We start from the raw sequence: 15,147 nt of genomic DNA, 5'->3' as shown, positions 1-15,147 counted from the left end.
GGGGGGGGGGGGTTAAAACTATTAACAAAAAAGTTAGCTCAGTGATTGTTCAGTTCAGCATACTGGGTATAAATTTGGGCTTTTGTGTGACCTCTAAACAACTTGGCACAATTGTAGTCAATGTAGAGTTTTTTGATTACTTGACCCAACTTTTGAATCAGAGTGAAAGTAGTTTACAATAAAGGTGATTTCAGAAATGCAAAGAAGTATAAATGTGCTAGGTTCAAAAAATTATGTGAAACAGATGGTGAAAGAACTTGAGGGCCAAGACGGCATCATCATGTAGTTTTACTTCATTATTGTTGTTGCTGTCATCACTGCTAATAATTAATCATTATTACCAATTATTGAATCATATACTAATTTTCTTTTTTTTCTTTTTTTTTTTAATTACCTTTAATACAGGTCATTTAATCCCGGCTAATAGTTTTATAACTAATGAGAATGGAGAACTCGTTGTTGACTGCTTCTCTGGATCAAATCATGTGATGTTATTGTCAAACTGGAAAGTCAATGGACATTGTGGACATGGCTTCGTGTTTAAAGGAAGCGATGATTGTGAAGAATATACTAATTGCCCACTCAATGTAAATGGTTGTTATGATAAGATTCATGGAGGTGGCTGCAGCCTCATTATCTGCAGTGCCCTTCAAGAAAACACAGTTGTCAGTGCATGTTATCTCATCCGCAGTGGGCACAAAGGAAATATATTTCAGAAGTCATTCATTAAAGGTGAAGATCAGTGGGAGTTTTCTGTTAATTCAAGTGGTCAACTGTTGGTGAAAGGCTGTACACACTCTGTTTATAGTTTATATCATAACCAAGAAAATCTTAACAACAACAATAATAAGGCAAAAACCATTTTTGTATCAAACCATGATGGCTCTTTGCATTCCAAATTGATTGAATTTTCGTACTGTCTCCCTCATGCATCCTTAATTGCACTCTGTTCTCATTCTTGTGGCCAGCAAGATGCAACTTCAGCATCTGTATATTTAATCACATTGTCCAAAGGAACCACTCGGGTGTTACTTTTGTCTGAGAGTTTTGGAGAGGGTTGCATTCATCGCAGTGAATGGAAATTTGAAGTGGATAAAGTCACTAAATTTCTTCAGGTGTGTGGTCCACCAGGTCCAGCCAGATTTGCTCTAATAACAAATATCAAAGAAGAAACATCAAATTTGACTGAACTCCAATCAAAAGATATTTGTGTTGTTACTGGTGGTAGTGATGAGGGTTTATTTATGGGATGTGTGGAGATTGGAGAAGGGAGAATCAATGGCATTCTGAACAGAAGATGTGTCATATATATTTCAGTGAATAGTTCGATTGTAGCACAGATACAAACAGAAGAGCTGGTAGCAACTGGCTCCAATTGGATCTTTAACAGACAGTGGGCAGAAAATGAAATCCTGCTTGGTCTGAATCTTGTGCAAGTTTTTGCTTATCTCATCACTGATCAAACACAAAGTAAGTTTCTTCAAATGTTGTTTTCTTCTTCTTCTTCTTCTTCTTCTTCTTCTTCTTCTTCTTCTTATCATTATTATTATTATATGTTTGAATTTTGCTTTGTATTTGTACAAGTTGACTCCAAGTCTCACCCAGAGACTTCAAGAGACAACAAATTAGAAGTTCATGCTGATGTTATGCTTAGGGTGTCATATATTTGGTCTTACACAGTATTGTTCTAGAGAATGTTTAAGAAAACATAAGAAAATTGTAAGTTTGGTTTAAAATTTGAGATTACATAGACAGTATTTTATGTAGGGTATGGGCAGTTCCCATGAGCACTATCTCTTGAATTTCTGCCATTTTGGGGTTTCCTGGTATCTGAGCTAGGTAGCAATCAGCCTCTTTTGCTATCATTCCTAATGCACCTATGACAACAGGTATTGTTTTAGTCTTAAGGTTCTACCTTTTGCCAATTTCTGTTTCAAGATCTTTATACTTGCTCAGTTTTTGGTAGGTCTTGACAGATACATTTATGTTGATTGGGACAGTCATATCAATGAGGAGGCATGATTTTTGTCTGAAGTCCTTCAATATAATGTCTGGCCTATGTGCATCTATCTTTCTATCAGTTTGAATGGTGAAGTTCCAAAGGAGTGAGATGTGATCATTTTCAAGCACTGGAGATGGTTTGTGTTCCCACCAGTTTTTATTATGGGGCAGGTCCAGATTTTTGAAAATTATCCGGTGAATATATTTGGCTGCTCTATCATGCCTGTTGAGATACTCTGTAGGCGCAAGAAAACTACACATGGAGACAACATGATCAATGATTTCATTTTGTTGTTTACATACATGACATGTTGGGCTACTGCCGTTCTTTAATATATTGGCCTGATAGTCCTTTGTAGGTAGGCATTGATCTTGGGCTGCTATGATAAACCCTTCTGTTTCTGATTTTAAGCCAGAAGACACTAACTATAGATGGGTAAGGGTTTTGTCAACATCGGTATTATTAGCTCTCTTTGGGTATTTACCGTTGAGAGGTTTTTCTTGCCTTTTATCAGTAAGTATATCCAAGGCAGCAGTTTTAGCACAGGTTTTCATACACTTAGCTCCTACTGTGCTTGTTTCCAGTACATCCAATTCTGGGATTTGTTGTATTTGGAATTCACTCAGATATTTCTTTTCCTGTTTTGTTACTGAGTAAGATGCTTTCTTGTTTTCATGCTTTGAGACAGGTTTTAACATCCAATCCTCAGAGTTCTTCAGGTAGGTGTCTAAGCCAATTGTGGCAATCTTCGTTGTTAATGCCAGTTGTAAAAGTCCACAACCACCCTCTTTTCTTGGCAGGTAAAGTCATTCTATATCTGCCTTAGGGTGGTGAATTCTATGCATTGTCAACAATTTTCATAATTTTTCTGTCAAGATTACATATTTCAGTAATTGACCAGTTAACGATATTGAAACTGTAAGTCACGACTGGTCTGGCTAAAGTATTGATCACTTCAATCCTGTTTCTTGCATTCAGTTCTGTCTTGAGTATTGCCCTTACCCTGCTATATCATTCTCTTCTGATCCTTTCCCTCAACATTAAATGTTTGATTCCATCACCTTCAAATACCCCTAGGTATTTGTAGCTCTCCACTGGTTCAAACTCCTTTATGACATTCTGCTGGTCAAGATTAACGTTGGATGTTTCTGTCATTTTTACTTCGATAAAGGTAGCTTTTGCACATTTATCGAGGCCAAATTGCATCCTGATGTCATCACTGAATTGTTTAGCAATCACTAGCTAGCCCTGTAGTTGTTGGTCATTTTTGCAAAGAGCCTTAATTCATCTGTGTAAATGAGATAATTTATATTTTTATTGAACATTTTATAGCCATATTGTACATCATTGAGCAATTTTGAGAGAGGTATTAAGGCTAGACAAAAGAGGAGTGGTAATAGAGAGTCACCCTGGAAAATGCCACAGGAAATTCTTACATCTCCAGCATTGAGAGAGCCATTGTCACTGTTCAAAATCATTGTGGTTCTCTATGATCACATACTTACAGACAGGGAGTTTCGCAGAGTAGGTGCTATTTTATACATTTCCAGACATTTCTTAATCCAGCTATGTGGTATACTATCAAAAGCTTTTTTATAGTCTATCCAGGCTATCGACAAGATTTTGTGACAATCTTCCAAGATTATCTTATTGATGGGTAGCTGATCTTTACAACTATAGGACCCACATTTACATCCTCTTTGCTCATTAGGGAATATGCCACTTTCTATTAAAAAACTATAGATATATTCAGTCAAGACAGATGTTAGTATTTTATACATTGTTGTTAAGCAGGTTATGGGTCTATAATTTTTGGGTTCATTTGTTTCTTCATTTTTTGGAAGTAGGAATGTAACACTATTAAGTAGCCAAGAGAGAAGCATACTAAGTTGTTGCAAAAACATTGTTGTAAATTTTTGTTATCAGTTCATGGCTCTCTGGGAAGGCATTCAACCAGAAGTTAGGAATTTTATCCTTGCCTGGAGACTTCCATTTGCTTGACTTCCTGAGAGCAGATCTTACATACTCTGCCTTGATACCCTCCCACTTTTGCTCTTCAAAGGAGTCTAAGTGTGTAGATATTCCATCAATCCAAGGGGCCTTTTCGTTGTGCCTTTTTTTCTTCTGCCCAAATTTTATTCCAAAATTCCTGCACTTCTTCTTTTGATGGGACAGACTTTACTGTAACTCGTATTTTCCTTATCTTCCTGTAAAAAGTTTTTGAGCTACTTTTGAACATGTTGTTGTCCTTGAAGAATCTAACGCACTTTTCATACCTTGCTATGCAGCCAGCTTTAGCACATAACTTTTTGCTTGATAGTTTCTATGATGGTATCAAATTTTCGGACTTTTGTTGGTTTGATAGTCTTGTCAAACTTAAGGTTTCTTAAACATTCTATGTCAGACCTAAGTGGCTGAATTTGGTGCTGAATACGCTCTTGCCAAGTAGGCTTTTTTGGGGGAATGTTGTCATTTTCTAATCTTCTCACCACATAGAATCATTGAGATTTTCGCAGATGCATAATACAGGTGGTTGAGATCTGTAATATCAACATCATTAGCTGAAATTATATCCTTAAGTGCAAGGTGGATTTTACCAATTACTTTCAGGTTTTGGTTAGAATTGCACATTTTTAGGAGAGTGTTACGTTCATTCATACTGATTTCTTTAATTTTCAGCCATTCAATCATGATTTAATTTTTTTAGATTATGTAGTTCAGTTGGGTCAATTGGCTGGTCTATGATTATTTCCTCAGTCATATCTTCTTAAGCTGCAACTGAATTCCTTTTATCCCTTACTGATTGTTTAATTTGGTCAATCTCTAATTCAGTCAGTAATTTCTTTTTCATAATGTTTCTTCTGACGTTGGCAAGTTTGTTACTATGTGGAGTGTTTCTATCTCCGGTTTAAGTAGGTTTGTACAGTATTAGATTTATTTGTGGGGAAATACATGGCATGATAAAAGACCTTAAGAACTTCTTTATTATCTCCCTTAGACCATTTTCAATCTTTTTCTTTTGGTTATTTGATGACGAGCATAGATGGCCATCTGTTGGAATATTCTGGTTGTGAGGTACTTCCAGCTCCTGTGTTTCAGGAAGATTTGAACCAGTAGCTGAGTTTTCGTACCTAATCTGGTTCCTCACTCAGAGACGCAGCCCTTGGTGATCTGGGTGACATTGATCTGGTTTGTATTTTGCTTCATCATTGAAGCATAACGAGCTTGGATGTTGACATTAGAGTATAGATCTGTCTGTTTAGGGTTAATTTTTTGAGACAATACAGCCTCCAAGTTCTCTGAATGAAAGCATTGCTTGTAGCATAGCTACTTAAGACTAACAAATCTGTAATTTTTTTGTTGATAGATTTATCTCCAGGCATGGTATTTGTAGACTCTCCAGGCATGGTATTTGTAGACTCATGAATTGTTCACTCTGTCTGTGTTAGTTCAAAATTTTTTTAATTGCTTTGTTTTTTTTTTTGCTTCCATTTGTGACGTGTTTTCATATCGAGTATGTGTCCTGTAAATTTCACATAGTTGTATAAACATTGGGATGTATGTGTAGTCCAATGGGTATTAAAATGTATATATGATTGTGTAGACATTTGAGTGTATGTGTAATTAGTCAATTTATACACTTACCGTTTTGTTCCACTTATTTTTTAGAATTTGTAAACTTTCTGATGTTGTCTTTCACACGTTTCACTGAGACATCATGCATAGAATAAACTATGCTTTGTATGGCAGTAAAAGTTCGTTTTTAGGATTATTTTTGTTTAAAGGCCGCTTCCTTCAAGTATTATTATTATTATCATTATCATTACTATTATTATTATTATTATTATTCAAAAGTTATTGCTTGTTAATTAGCAAGAAGCATTCCCTCCATTTAACTTTGTTTCAAGCATCTTCCTTACCTTACACTTGTACAATTTCTCTTTCTATAACCTTATATCCTTTTCACTGAGCAACTCATTCATTCCAAACTGTATGCAAACATTCTTGATAAATATTCTTACTTCTTGTACTAGAGATTACCATTATTCAAATCTCGCTAAGAATGTTGGATTGGCAGAATCATTTGAGCATTGAACAAAATATGTTACATTGTTTCTTCCAGCTCTTTGCATTCTGAATTTAAACCACATTATCACCTTTGCCTTCTCTATTTCATCCTTTTATTTTCATTGACTTAGAAATGGGTCAACAAGAACAAAATACTAGTCAAGTATGAGATTGAAGTAACTGACTGCTTCTAACCTGTAAGCTTTGTGCCTATGCTATAAACAGTTATTTTGGAAGATGTCAATTTTGATACATTGATCCCATTTTTACAGCCTGAGCTCAAGTCTTGTTGGATCAATCTTTGTTGATCACCATGAGTCATTTATAGTCAGGTGAGGTTCCGTTGGATCATCAGCCACTTCTATTCACTATGGTGTAAGTTTGAACTTCAATTTAGTTGCTGTTCAGCCAATGAAGTTATCCAAAATGGATTTATCTTTAGTTAAGGTTGGAAAAAATGGGTCCCAAATTAAATCACAGATTTGTACAAATAAAGTTGTCTTGAAATGTTGGCAACATTTAAATCACTTCGGTTACAAAGGTGACACATTCTGGTTTTGATTTATAAAAGTTTAGAGTGGATAATTAATGAATTCCCTTGGCATATGATGCAACATTATTGGATATTTACTGGAAGGGACGTAGAAATTTTTAGCAAGGTAGACATTATTAAAAATACACACAGAATGACATTATTGAAATTATATTGAGGAACGTTTACTGGAAAATTTATTTATTTCTTTTCTCTGTAGAAATTGAACTTCAGGGCTCACCATGTCAGTTGATCAAACAACCAATTGGAGTGGTTGTTGCCATTAACTGTGGAGGACCTTCTTACCAATCACTGGTTGACAATGTTGTTTATGTAAGCGAACACTCTCAGTTTGCCAACTACTCTTATTCCTATGTATTCGGTAAGTCAATGTTGTTTAGTCTCAAATTAGCTCTCCTCCAACAAAACTAAGATCTATGACCATTCTCACTTATATTCAGATATATCTTGGGCCACATTATCTAAAGTATACTTTCTTTATTTGAGCAGTATAATATAGTCTGAAGGACAGTGAACTATTATTTCTAACTGTTGTTTAAGCAATTTAAGGTGGTGTTAGGGGTATATAGCATAGAGGACAACTGGGAGTTCCTACAGGACAAACTACAGACTAAATCTGTGGCTGGTGCAAAGTCCTGGCCAAAAGAGGAGTCATGTGGCCAGAACAAAGGGTCATCAGTGAGGTAGACGGAGATATAAAAGCAAAGAGATTGTCTTGGAAAGACTGAAAATTATATCAGGTAGTCAGAAGAGAAGCTAGGCAAAACGTTTACATAGCAATGGTGAAGCAAAAAACTATTCTACAACATGAAATGTTCTGGATGACAAGACAGTTGATCAGAGAAAATAAAGATTTTGTGGAAAAGAGGTGTGTATAGGTGGTTAATGGTGTACTTGTATTTAGCAATGCTGATAAGAAAGAAGCATGGAAGTGCAAGTGTGGAAAGCTATTCATCAGAAAAAAAGCATAAGAGAAAAAAAGAATTTCCCAACATGGGACCAGCTATCCTATGAGGGCAGGGAAACCTGTGGTCAATCAAGAATCACTGCTGAGATGCTTAAAGTATCTGGTGAAGTAGAATATAGCCTAGTCACTTGAATAGTTTATCAAGTTGTACAGGAAGGTACTACACCCGATGACTGGTACAGTTAGCTGTTACAAGATTAAAGGAGATGCATTAGATAAAAGTAATTACAAAAGTATCAAATTATGGGACAAGGACATAGAAGATACTGAATTAGTTATAGCTCAAAAAATTAGGAACAAAATTAAACTAGATGAGATATAGCATGGTTTCGTGCTAAAGAGAAGCACTACTGATATCATTTTTGTAGTCAGAGAAATGCAAGCAAAAGTACTTAGCTAAATGTAAACCACTGTACTTGGTTATTGGTGATCTGGAGAAAGTTTTAGACAGAGTCCACCACTCTGTGATTTGTGGTCTCTGAGGAATCCTGGGTAGGTGAATAGCTTGCGAGAGCTATTTACTGTAGTAAGAATTAGTAATAAATAGTGACAAATTTAGAGTACAAGCAGTCCATCAGAGCTTGGTTCTTAGTCCCTTCCTATTCATCAGAGCCCTCTAGGTCATAGAAGACGAATTCAAAGTCAGATGCTTTTGCGAACTACTATATGTTGATGACCTCATACACATAATAGCATCTGTAGAAAAGGAATTCCAGACATGGAAGCGAAACCTAGAATCAAAGAGTCTTGAAATTACCTTACAAAGATTAAAGTTCTAATAAAGAGCAAAACAAAAAGTACACTATTCCAAACAGGTAAATGCTAGATATGTAGGCAGGAACTCCAGACAGTATATCCAGTGCAAGTGATGGACAAACAATAGGTGTGGTGGAATAAAAGGGAAGTTAACAGAGAAATAGATTTTCTTGAATGTCCTGGAGGCTCTCCAATGGTAGTAGATGGTTGACTTATTTAGCAGTGGATGAAGATGTTCTGAAAGTAGAGTTGCAAGGTTAACAATAGGATGGAGTAAATTGGGAGAGCTATCACCTCTGTTGACAACAAAAAAAATCTCTGCCAGAGAAGAAATGGCTGATTGTATGATGCTTGTGTACAAACATAAATGCCAAATGGGAGTGAGATGCGGCAAGACTTGCCTTGATTAGAGTGAAATGAAGCTAGTATGCTCTGTTAGATGTGTAATGTTATGCGTATTTATGACAAAGAGTAAATGTGCTGAGAAAAAATTTAGGTGGAATCAGATGTAGCATACAAGAATGAAGCAGTGGTTTGACGATGAGATGTGTAAGGATTAGAAAGTGCTGATTGGTGAAAGCAGATGGAACTTGTGCAAAAGATAGACTCAAGAAGACACAGGACAAAGTAGTCAAGACTGATTTCAAGATGCTGAGTTTCAAGGAGGAGGTGAAAAAGAACCAAGATGCTTGGTGATTTCATGTACTGAAGAAGACCCATCTATCACAGAGAAAATATCTATACATGCTGGACTGTACTCTATCTGCTCTATCATGCATTGTCCACTTGACATTGTCTGCATCACTCTTGTAAGTATAGCATTGCTTAGCAGCTGTAATCACTTGAGAGCAGAATTGGTACATCACCCCCACATTTTTGAGCAACCAATTGTCTCCCTCCACACCTGAAATTACTACCTATTAACAACTCTGTCTCATTCTTATCCCTTTTCACATGGTTTTTCACCAGAAACCCACTTTTCATGCCTTTAGTTATCTCTCCCTATTCTCTGAGCAACATCTAACACCTAACATACCTTGTCTTTATCACCATTCCTGTCTGCCAGCAATGCCCCACCCCCATCCCCATTGCCATCCTTATGTACCTCTGACCTGTACATCTCTGTCACTATACATCACCTTGCCCATCATTCCCCAACTTTCTCATCTATCTTACTTCCTGAACCACTTCTATCTCTCTCACCCCCACCTTACCCCCTCCATACTGATATTTCTTATCAATCATATTTCCATCTTTGTTAATCACTCAATACATTCACTTCTAAGTATGTTATCCTCCTCTGATGTTCTTATGAAATTACCCACTGATCCCCAGCTGCTGATCTATTGTATTCTCTCATATCCTCACCTTCTTGCATCGTGAGATGCTCTACCAACTCATCACCACCATTTCTATCTCCTTTCCAGATGTTGCTATTTACTCTTATATGATATAGGGTAGACATGTATCGCTTTTGTATCAAGACACCAGTGCTTGTCTTTCTATCATATTTAGCATAAAGCTACTTCCCCCTCTCTCAAATACATCCTCCATTCAGTCAAGTGGATTTTTTTTCCTTCTACTCATCTTGTAAGTTACTTGGTGACCTCACTAATGCTGGTGTGACAAAAAAAGCAGCCAGTATACAAGTGACTGGCATTAGGAAAGGCATCTAGCCATAAAAATCATGCCAAAGCTGACATTGGCATGCAACACTGTCTTGTGGCTCATCAGATCCTGTCAAACTCTCCAGCTCATGCATCATGGAAAACACAGATTAAATGATGATAATGAAATATATACGTATGGTAGTTAATAACAGTTGAGTGTTTATTGCGTTGAAAAGTGAATTAGCTGTTAAGACATTTAAATGTTACCAATTATACTGTTGAGCTTCTGTTGCTTTCAGGAGATTACATAAGGTATCTTCTATTGCAGTGTCTAAATCATTTATAATATGTATATTACTTGCAAGCTGTATAATGTTTCTTTTTTTTTTTCTTTTTTTTTTGCCTAAAATCTATGTCTGCTTGTGAGAGTGTATACAAGGGAGGCAAAGAATAACTTGGTGCATACAGAATTACTTATTTATTAGAACATTCCAATGGTACTCAGTTCCTTTCTTCTACTTTGTTGTTCTTATTCTTATCAAATAATGCTCAATATCATCCATAAAAATGTTTTCATGTCTTTGATATTTTCAGGAAGCCGATGGAAATGTCTTGGAGGTATCAAAGCAAATGTTTCAGTCACACAACAAATCACTGGAACTGAAGATAACTTTCTGTATCTTACATCTCGAAGCCCTGATGTTGAGGCTGCTGAGGAACAAGATGTCATATATACAGTATGTGTGTGTATATACATATATATATCATCATCATCATAATCATAATCATAATTTAATGTCTGCTTTCCATGCTAGCATGGGTTAGACTGTTTGGCTGAACTGGTAAGCCAGAGAGCTGCACCAGGTTCCAGTCTTATTTTGGCTTGGTTTCTATGGTTGGATGCTTTTCCTAATATCAATCAGTCTGAGAGTGTAGTGGGTGTCTCTGTGTTACCGGGTGCTTTTATGTGTCACCAGCATGGATACAGTTATATGTCACTGGCTCTGACCACAACTACAATTTCATTTGGCTTGACAAGTCTTCTCAAGCAAATTGCCAAAGGTCATGATCACTTCTCATCACTTCTGTGAGACCCCATATTCAAAATTCATGCTTCACCACCTCGTTCCATGTCTTCCTGGGCCTACCTCTTCCACAAGTTCCCTCCACAGTTAGAAATCAGCCCTTCTTTATGTAGCTTGTCCTCATCCATATGCATCACATTACCATACCAGCGCAAACATCTCTCTTATTTGGGATGCCTCTTGGACCCAATGCATATCCACATATATATATAGTCTCTAAGTTTGATATATATATATATCAGTTTATACAGTATGGGCTAAAAGTCACAAAGATGTTTCAATATTTAATAAGTTCCTAATTTTTTGTTTTAAATTTCCAATAGCCTAGCATCATTTACAATATATTTAATTTATCTGTGATTTTTCACATCTAAATCACAAGAAAAATAATCAAAATTTCATAACTTTTCATTACTTTTGGCCCACCCTGTGTATATATATATATATATATATATATATATATATATATATATATAAATAAACGATTTGACAGTAAACTGAAGGATTACTTGATACTTTTCATACAGAGCAATGCAGAACTGCTGCAGTGGTGTCTTCTTAGCCATGCAACCCACAGCAGGCTGTCCTTCCTTCTGCCAACTGCTTCACAAGTGTAAATGGTGCTTTTTCTTGTGACATTAACATACATGTAAGATACATATAGCCAAAATTTAAGCAATCAGTTCATTGATCTCATTCATTGTTCCTATCCTGTGTCTGAAATTAAGGAAATGTTATTGAGTGATTGATTTTATGAGGAGAGGGCTGTCAATTATTAAGGGAATTCAAGGAGATAGGCCAAACAAAAAAGAAGGCCTTAAAAGTTGGACAGAAAGTCAGGGATACATCTCTCAAATAACTGCAATTAAGATGGCAGGTTAGAACAAAGTATTGTACAAAGTGTGGGGGGCCTTAAAGTTTCACCAGAATGTTGAATTTCTGGCATCATTTTTAATCCCAAATACACAAATTTTGATGTAAATTTGGCTTTACTCTCAGTATTGAATACACTGTCAATAAATGTCCTGTTGTTATTCTTTAACATGCTTTAAAATAACCTTAATTAAATACACACATGCACATATGTGTATAATGTTGAGTATAAAAGGTTTTTTTTATCTTGAAAATAATTGTTATTTAGATGCCAAACTCTATAACAAGCAGTTAAAAATATTCCATATCACTTTTTAGATACAGGAAAAGTAACTGCATAATTCCTTTGGATATCATAAATTAATGTCCATGTTGGCACAAGTTGGACAATTTGATAGGATCTAATGTGTCCAAGGACTGCATTATGTACCAGTGTTTTTTGTTTGGGCATGGTTTCTATGGCTGAATGCCCTTACTAATGCCAACCACTTTACAACATAGATTGGGTGCCTTTTATGTGCCACCTGTACTATTTTGAGGTTGCCATGCAGTTTAACAGGACTACAAAGCCTGGAGGGGGGTCGAGTCAGTTTCATGATAACAGACAAGGAAATTGAACTATGAAAAGTGGGAAGCAGTGCAAGTTTTTGTAAAGGATCTGCATTGTTATTCATATGTATTAAGGGAAGGAGAGAGAGAAAGAGAAAATGAACAGTATAAGCTGCAAGAAATAGATAATGACGATGAAATTTCTAGACTGTTCCACAAGGCATGAGGTGAGTTGAAAAATCTGTTTGTACGATTGCACAGGAAGGAGAATGAGGGGATGGGGAAGCAGACTGCCAGAACAGAGATAGGGTTGAAGGGTCGATGAGCAAAGATCCATGAGTCAGGAGAGAGAGAGAGAGAGAAGGATGAGCAACAGGAGTAGTAAAGATGATACAGTTGTCTGCAGGAGGACAAGAGAGTAGGGTTAGTAGTCTGCAAGAGCCAGTGGGAGGGTCACAGTAATACAGGTCAAAAAATGTAATAAGTAATAGTTCCAGAACTCAGCTTCACTGGTGAAGGCAGCTCTTTTAGAGAATCTGATATCACCAGAGATCACAGTCCTTTGTCCTCTTTGCCATCAGGTTCAGAGTTTTGAAGTCAGATTTTACTACATTCACTTCTAAAATATGATAATCATTGTAATGAACATGTGGTACACTTTAATAGAAGGCTAGCAGTCAGTCATTACATATGCACAGTAAGATGCTTATCCTTTTTTTTAGAAATGAATATGTAATAATTTGATTGATTACAAATACAAAAGGAATTGTACATTTTCTCTTTCTTATAATCTTCTTTTGTGTCTTACTCTCTTAGTATACAAATACATGCATATATGACATACATGATGATTATGATTGTATTTTAAATAAAAAACAAAGTGTGATGTGAACTAGTCTCTTATATTTTGACACTCAAGTATTATTAACGTTGATGTTGTGGCCTTCATCTTCTTCAGTTTGATGATGTTTCTAATGGCAACTTTATTCTTCGGTTGCACTGCCTAGTAGTCAATTGTGGCCGGATAACTGTCAATGGAGAAAATATTTCACAGAAGGTAAGAAACAGCTATAATATTATTATTATTATTATCACCCCTGATATCGTGACCCGCCTTTTTCTCATCAACATCATGAATGTCATTTGCTTTCCACTTAAGATGCAAGGTCATGAGTGTCATGCTCCTTCTATCATGTTTATAAACTTCATCTCATGATCACCATCACAGTTTACCTACACATGTCATGTTCTTTCAGTATAAAATAGTCAGAGAGAGTATACCTTTAAATCTTGCAAGATCTCCCACACTGCTGAGACTGAATGCAGCCAATACTTAGCTTAAAACATTCTATTGGTCAATTTCTGCAAGATAGATGGTAGTAGAATTGTTACTCTACTAAAGGTATTTAGTGTATGTATGGAAACATATGATGTACTTTAACAAATGATTAGAAAACCCACAATATCTTTGAAATGTGGATGATATATTTATTAAGAACACTAGATGCTTCATGAGCTAAAAGCTAGTTTCCCTAATTTCTTAGATCATCAAAAATATTCACAAGGTCTGGAATTTAGCAGCTGGGGACAGCTGTTTACATCATCAACCCCTTGTTGTTGACTGCTGTTTTATTTCATCAACCCTGAAAGAATGTAAGACAAAGTTGACTTTGGCAGGAATTGAACTCAGAGTGTAAGGGGGTCATAAAAAATGTCCTTAATCATTTCAGACATCACCTGGACAATGGTGGCTTTCAGTGAAGCTATAGTATTGAGAGGATCTTGATTACTCTGCATTCCAACAATTATCCAAATATAGTAGTCTATGGAATTTAAATCTGGTGAGTTTGGAGGCTGCAAGTTTGGTGTTACATGACTTTAAAGACAGCCTGACATCCATTCTTGGGTTATGTGGGTTTTGTGAGAAGAGTTAGGGTTAGGGTGTTTCTCCACACCAGACATTGGCATGAAACTAGAATGTTTCATGTCTGTTATGCAAGCCATATGCCAGAAATATGTCCCAGAGCACAAGGCTAAAACAAATATGAACAAGATTCTAAGGGAGAGGAAGATCCTCATGAGACGACAAATGAAGGTTGCAAATTGACTCAACCAACATCCCAAAAGTAGTGAAAGGTACCGCCTAAAAACAACACTGATGGAGACTGAAAAAAGGCTGCAACAATCCTATGTGAGGGAGAGAGCAGACAAAGAAGCCTGGGTTATAAAAAACATTAAGTCAAACCCAAAGGCCTTCTTTCATTACGTGAAAGAAACAGCCTCAGTTCACTGCAAGATAGACCCCTCTTCCAATGAGGTACTGAATGACCAGTTCAAAAGTGTCTTTACCATCCTGTTGGAACACAGACAAGTGAGCGAACCAGTGGACTTCTTTGCTGCCTCACCTATAACCAGTGAGGCAATTACGATGGAATACATTGACATAAGTGAAGAAGATGTACAACTAGCCATAGATGAGGTGGATGCTAACTCAGCTGCTGACCTCCCCTGTTCGAAGGTTATAAAGGGCACAAATTCGTGTGTCACATAGCTAGCTAGAGGCGATGACCTCTTGGAGCTAATCCACGGCAGCATTCGTCCTATATTTGGGACTGCCATGTTGGCTTGGCGATAATTATTAATATATACATTATATATATATATATATATATATATATATATAT

At 36.3% G+C, this 15,147-nt stretch overlaps 1 protein-coding gene across 1 annotated transcript in view; it reads left to right on the top strand.

Annotated features, from left to right (window-relative positions):
- The window catches only part of LOC106883700 (uncharacterized), a gene marked incomplete at its 3' end in the record, with an annotated part of 68,173 nt that overhangs the window by 11,261 nt on the left and 41,765 nt on the right, over nt 1–15,147 (top strand). The window contains exons 4-7 of the mRNA XM_052972748.1: nt 406–1,470; nt 6,823–6,984; nt 10,551–10,693; nt 13,422–13,520. Coding sequence (XP_052828708.1) covers nt 406–1,470; nt 6,823–6,984; nt 10,551–10,693; nt 13,422–13,520 — 1,469 coding nt within the window. The remainder of the gene's footprint in view (nt 1–405; nt 1,471–6,822; nt 6,985–10,550; nt 10,694–13,421; nt 13,521–15,147) is intronic.

This window comes from Octopus bimaculoides, chromosome 14 (genome assembly GCF_001194135.2).
Source record: "Octopus bimaculoides isolate UCB-OBI-ISO-001 chromosome 14, ASM119413v2, whole genome shotgun sequence".
Classification (NCBI taxonomy): Eukaryota; Metazoa; Mollusca; class Cephalopoda; order Octopoda; family Octopodidae; genus Octopus; species Octopus bimaculoides.
Note: the sequence above shows the minus strand (reverse complement) of the source record. Positions and strands in the feature narration are given on the sequence as shown.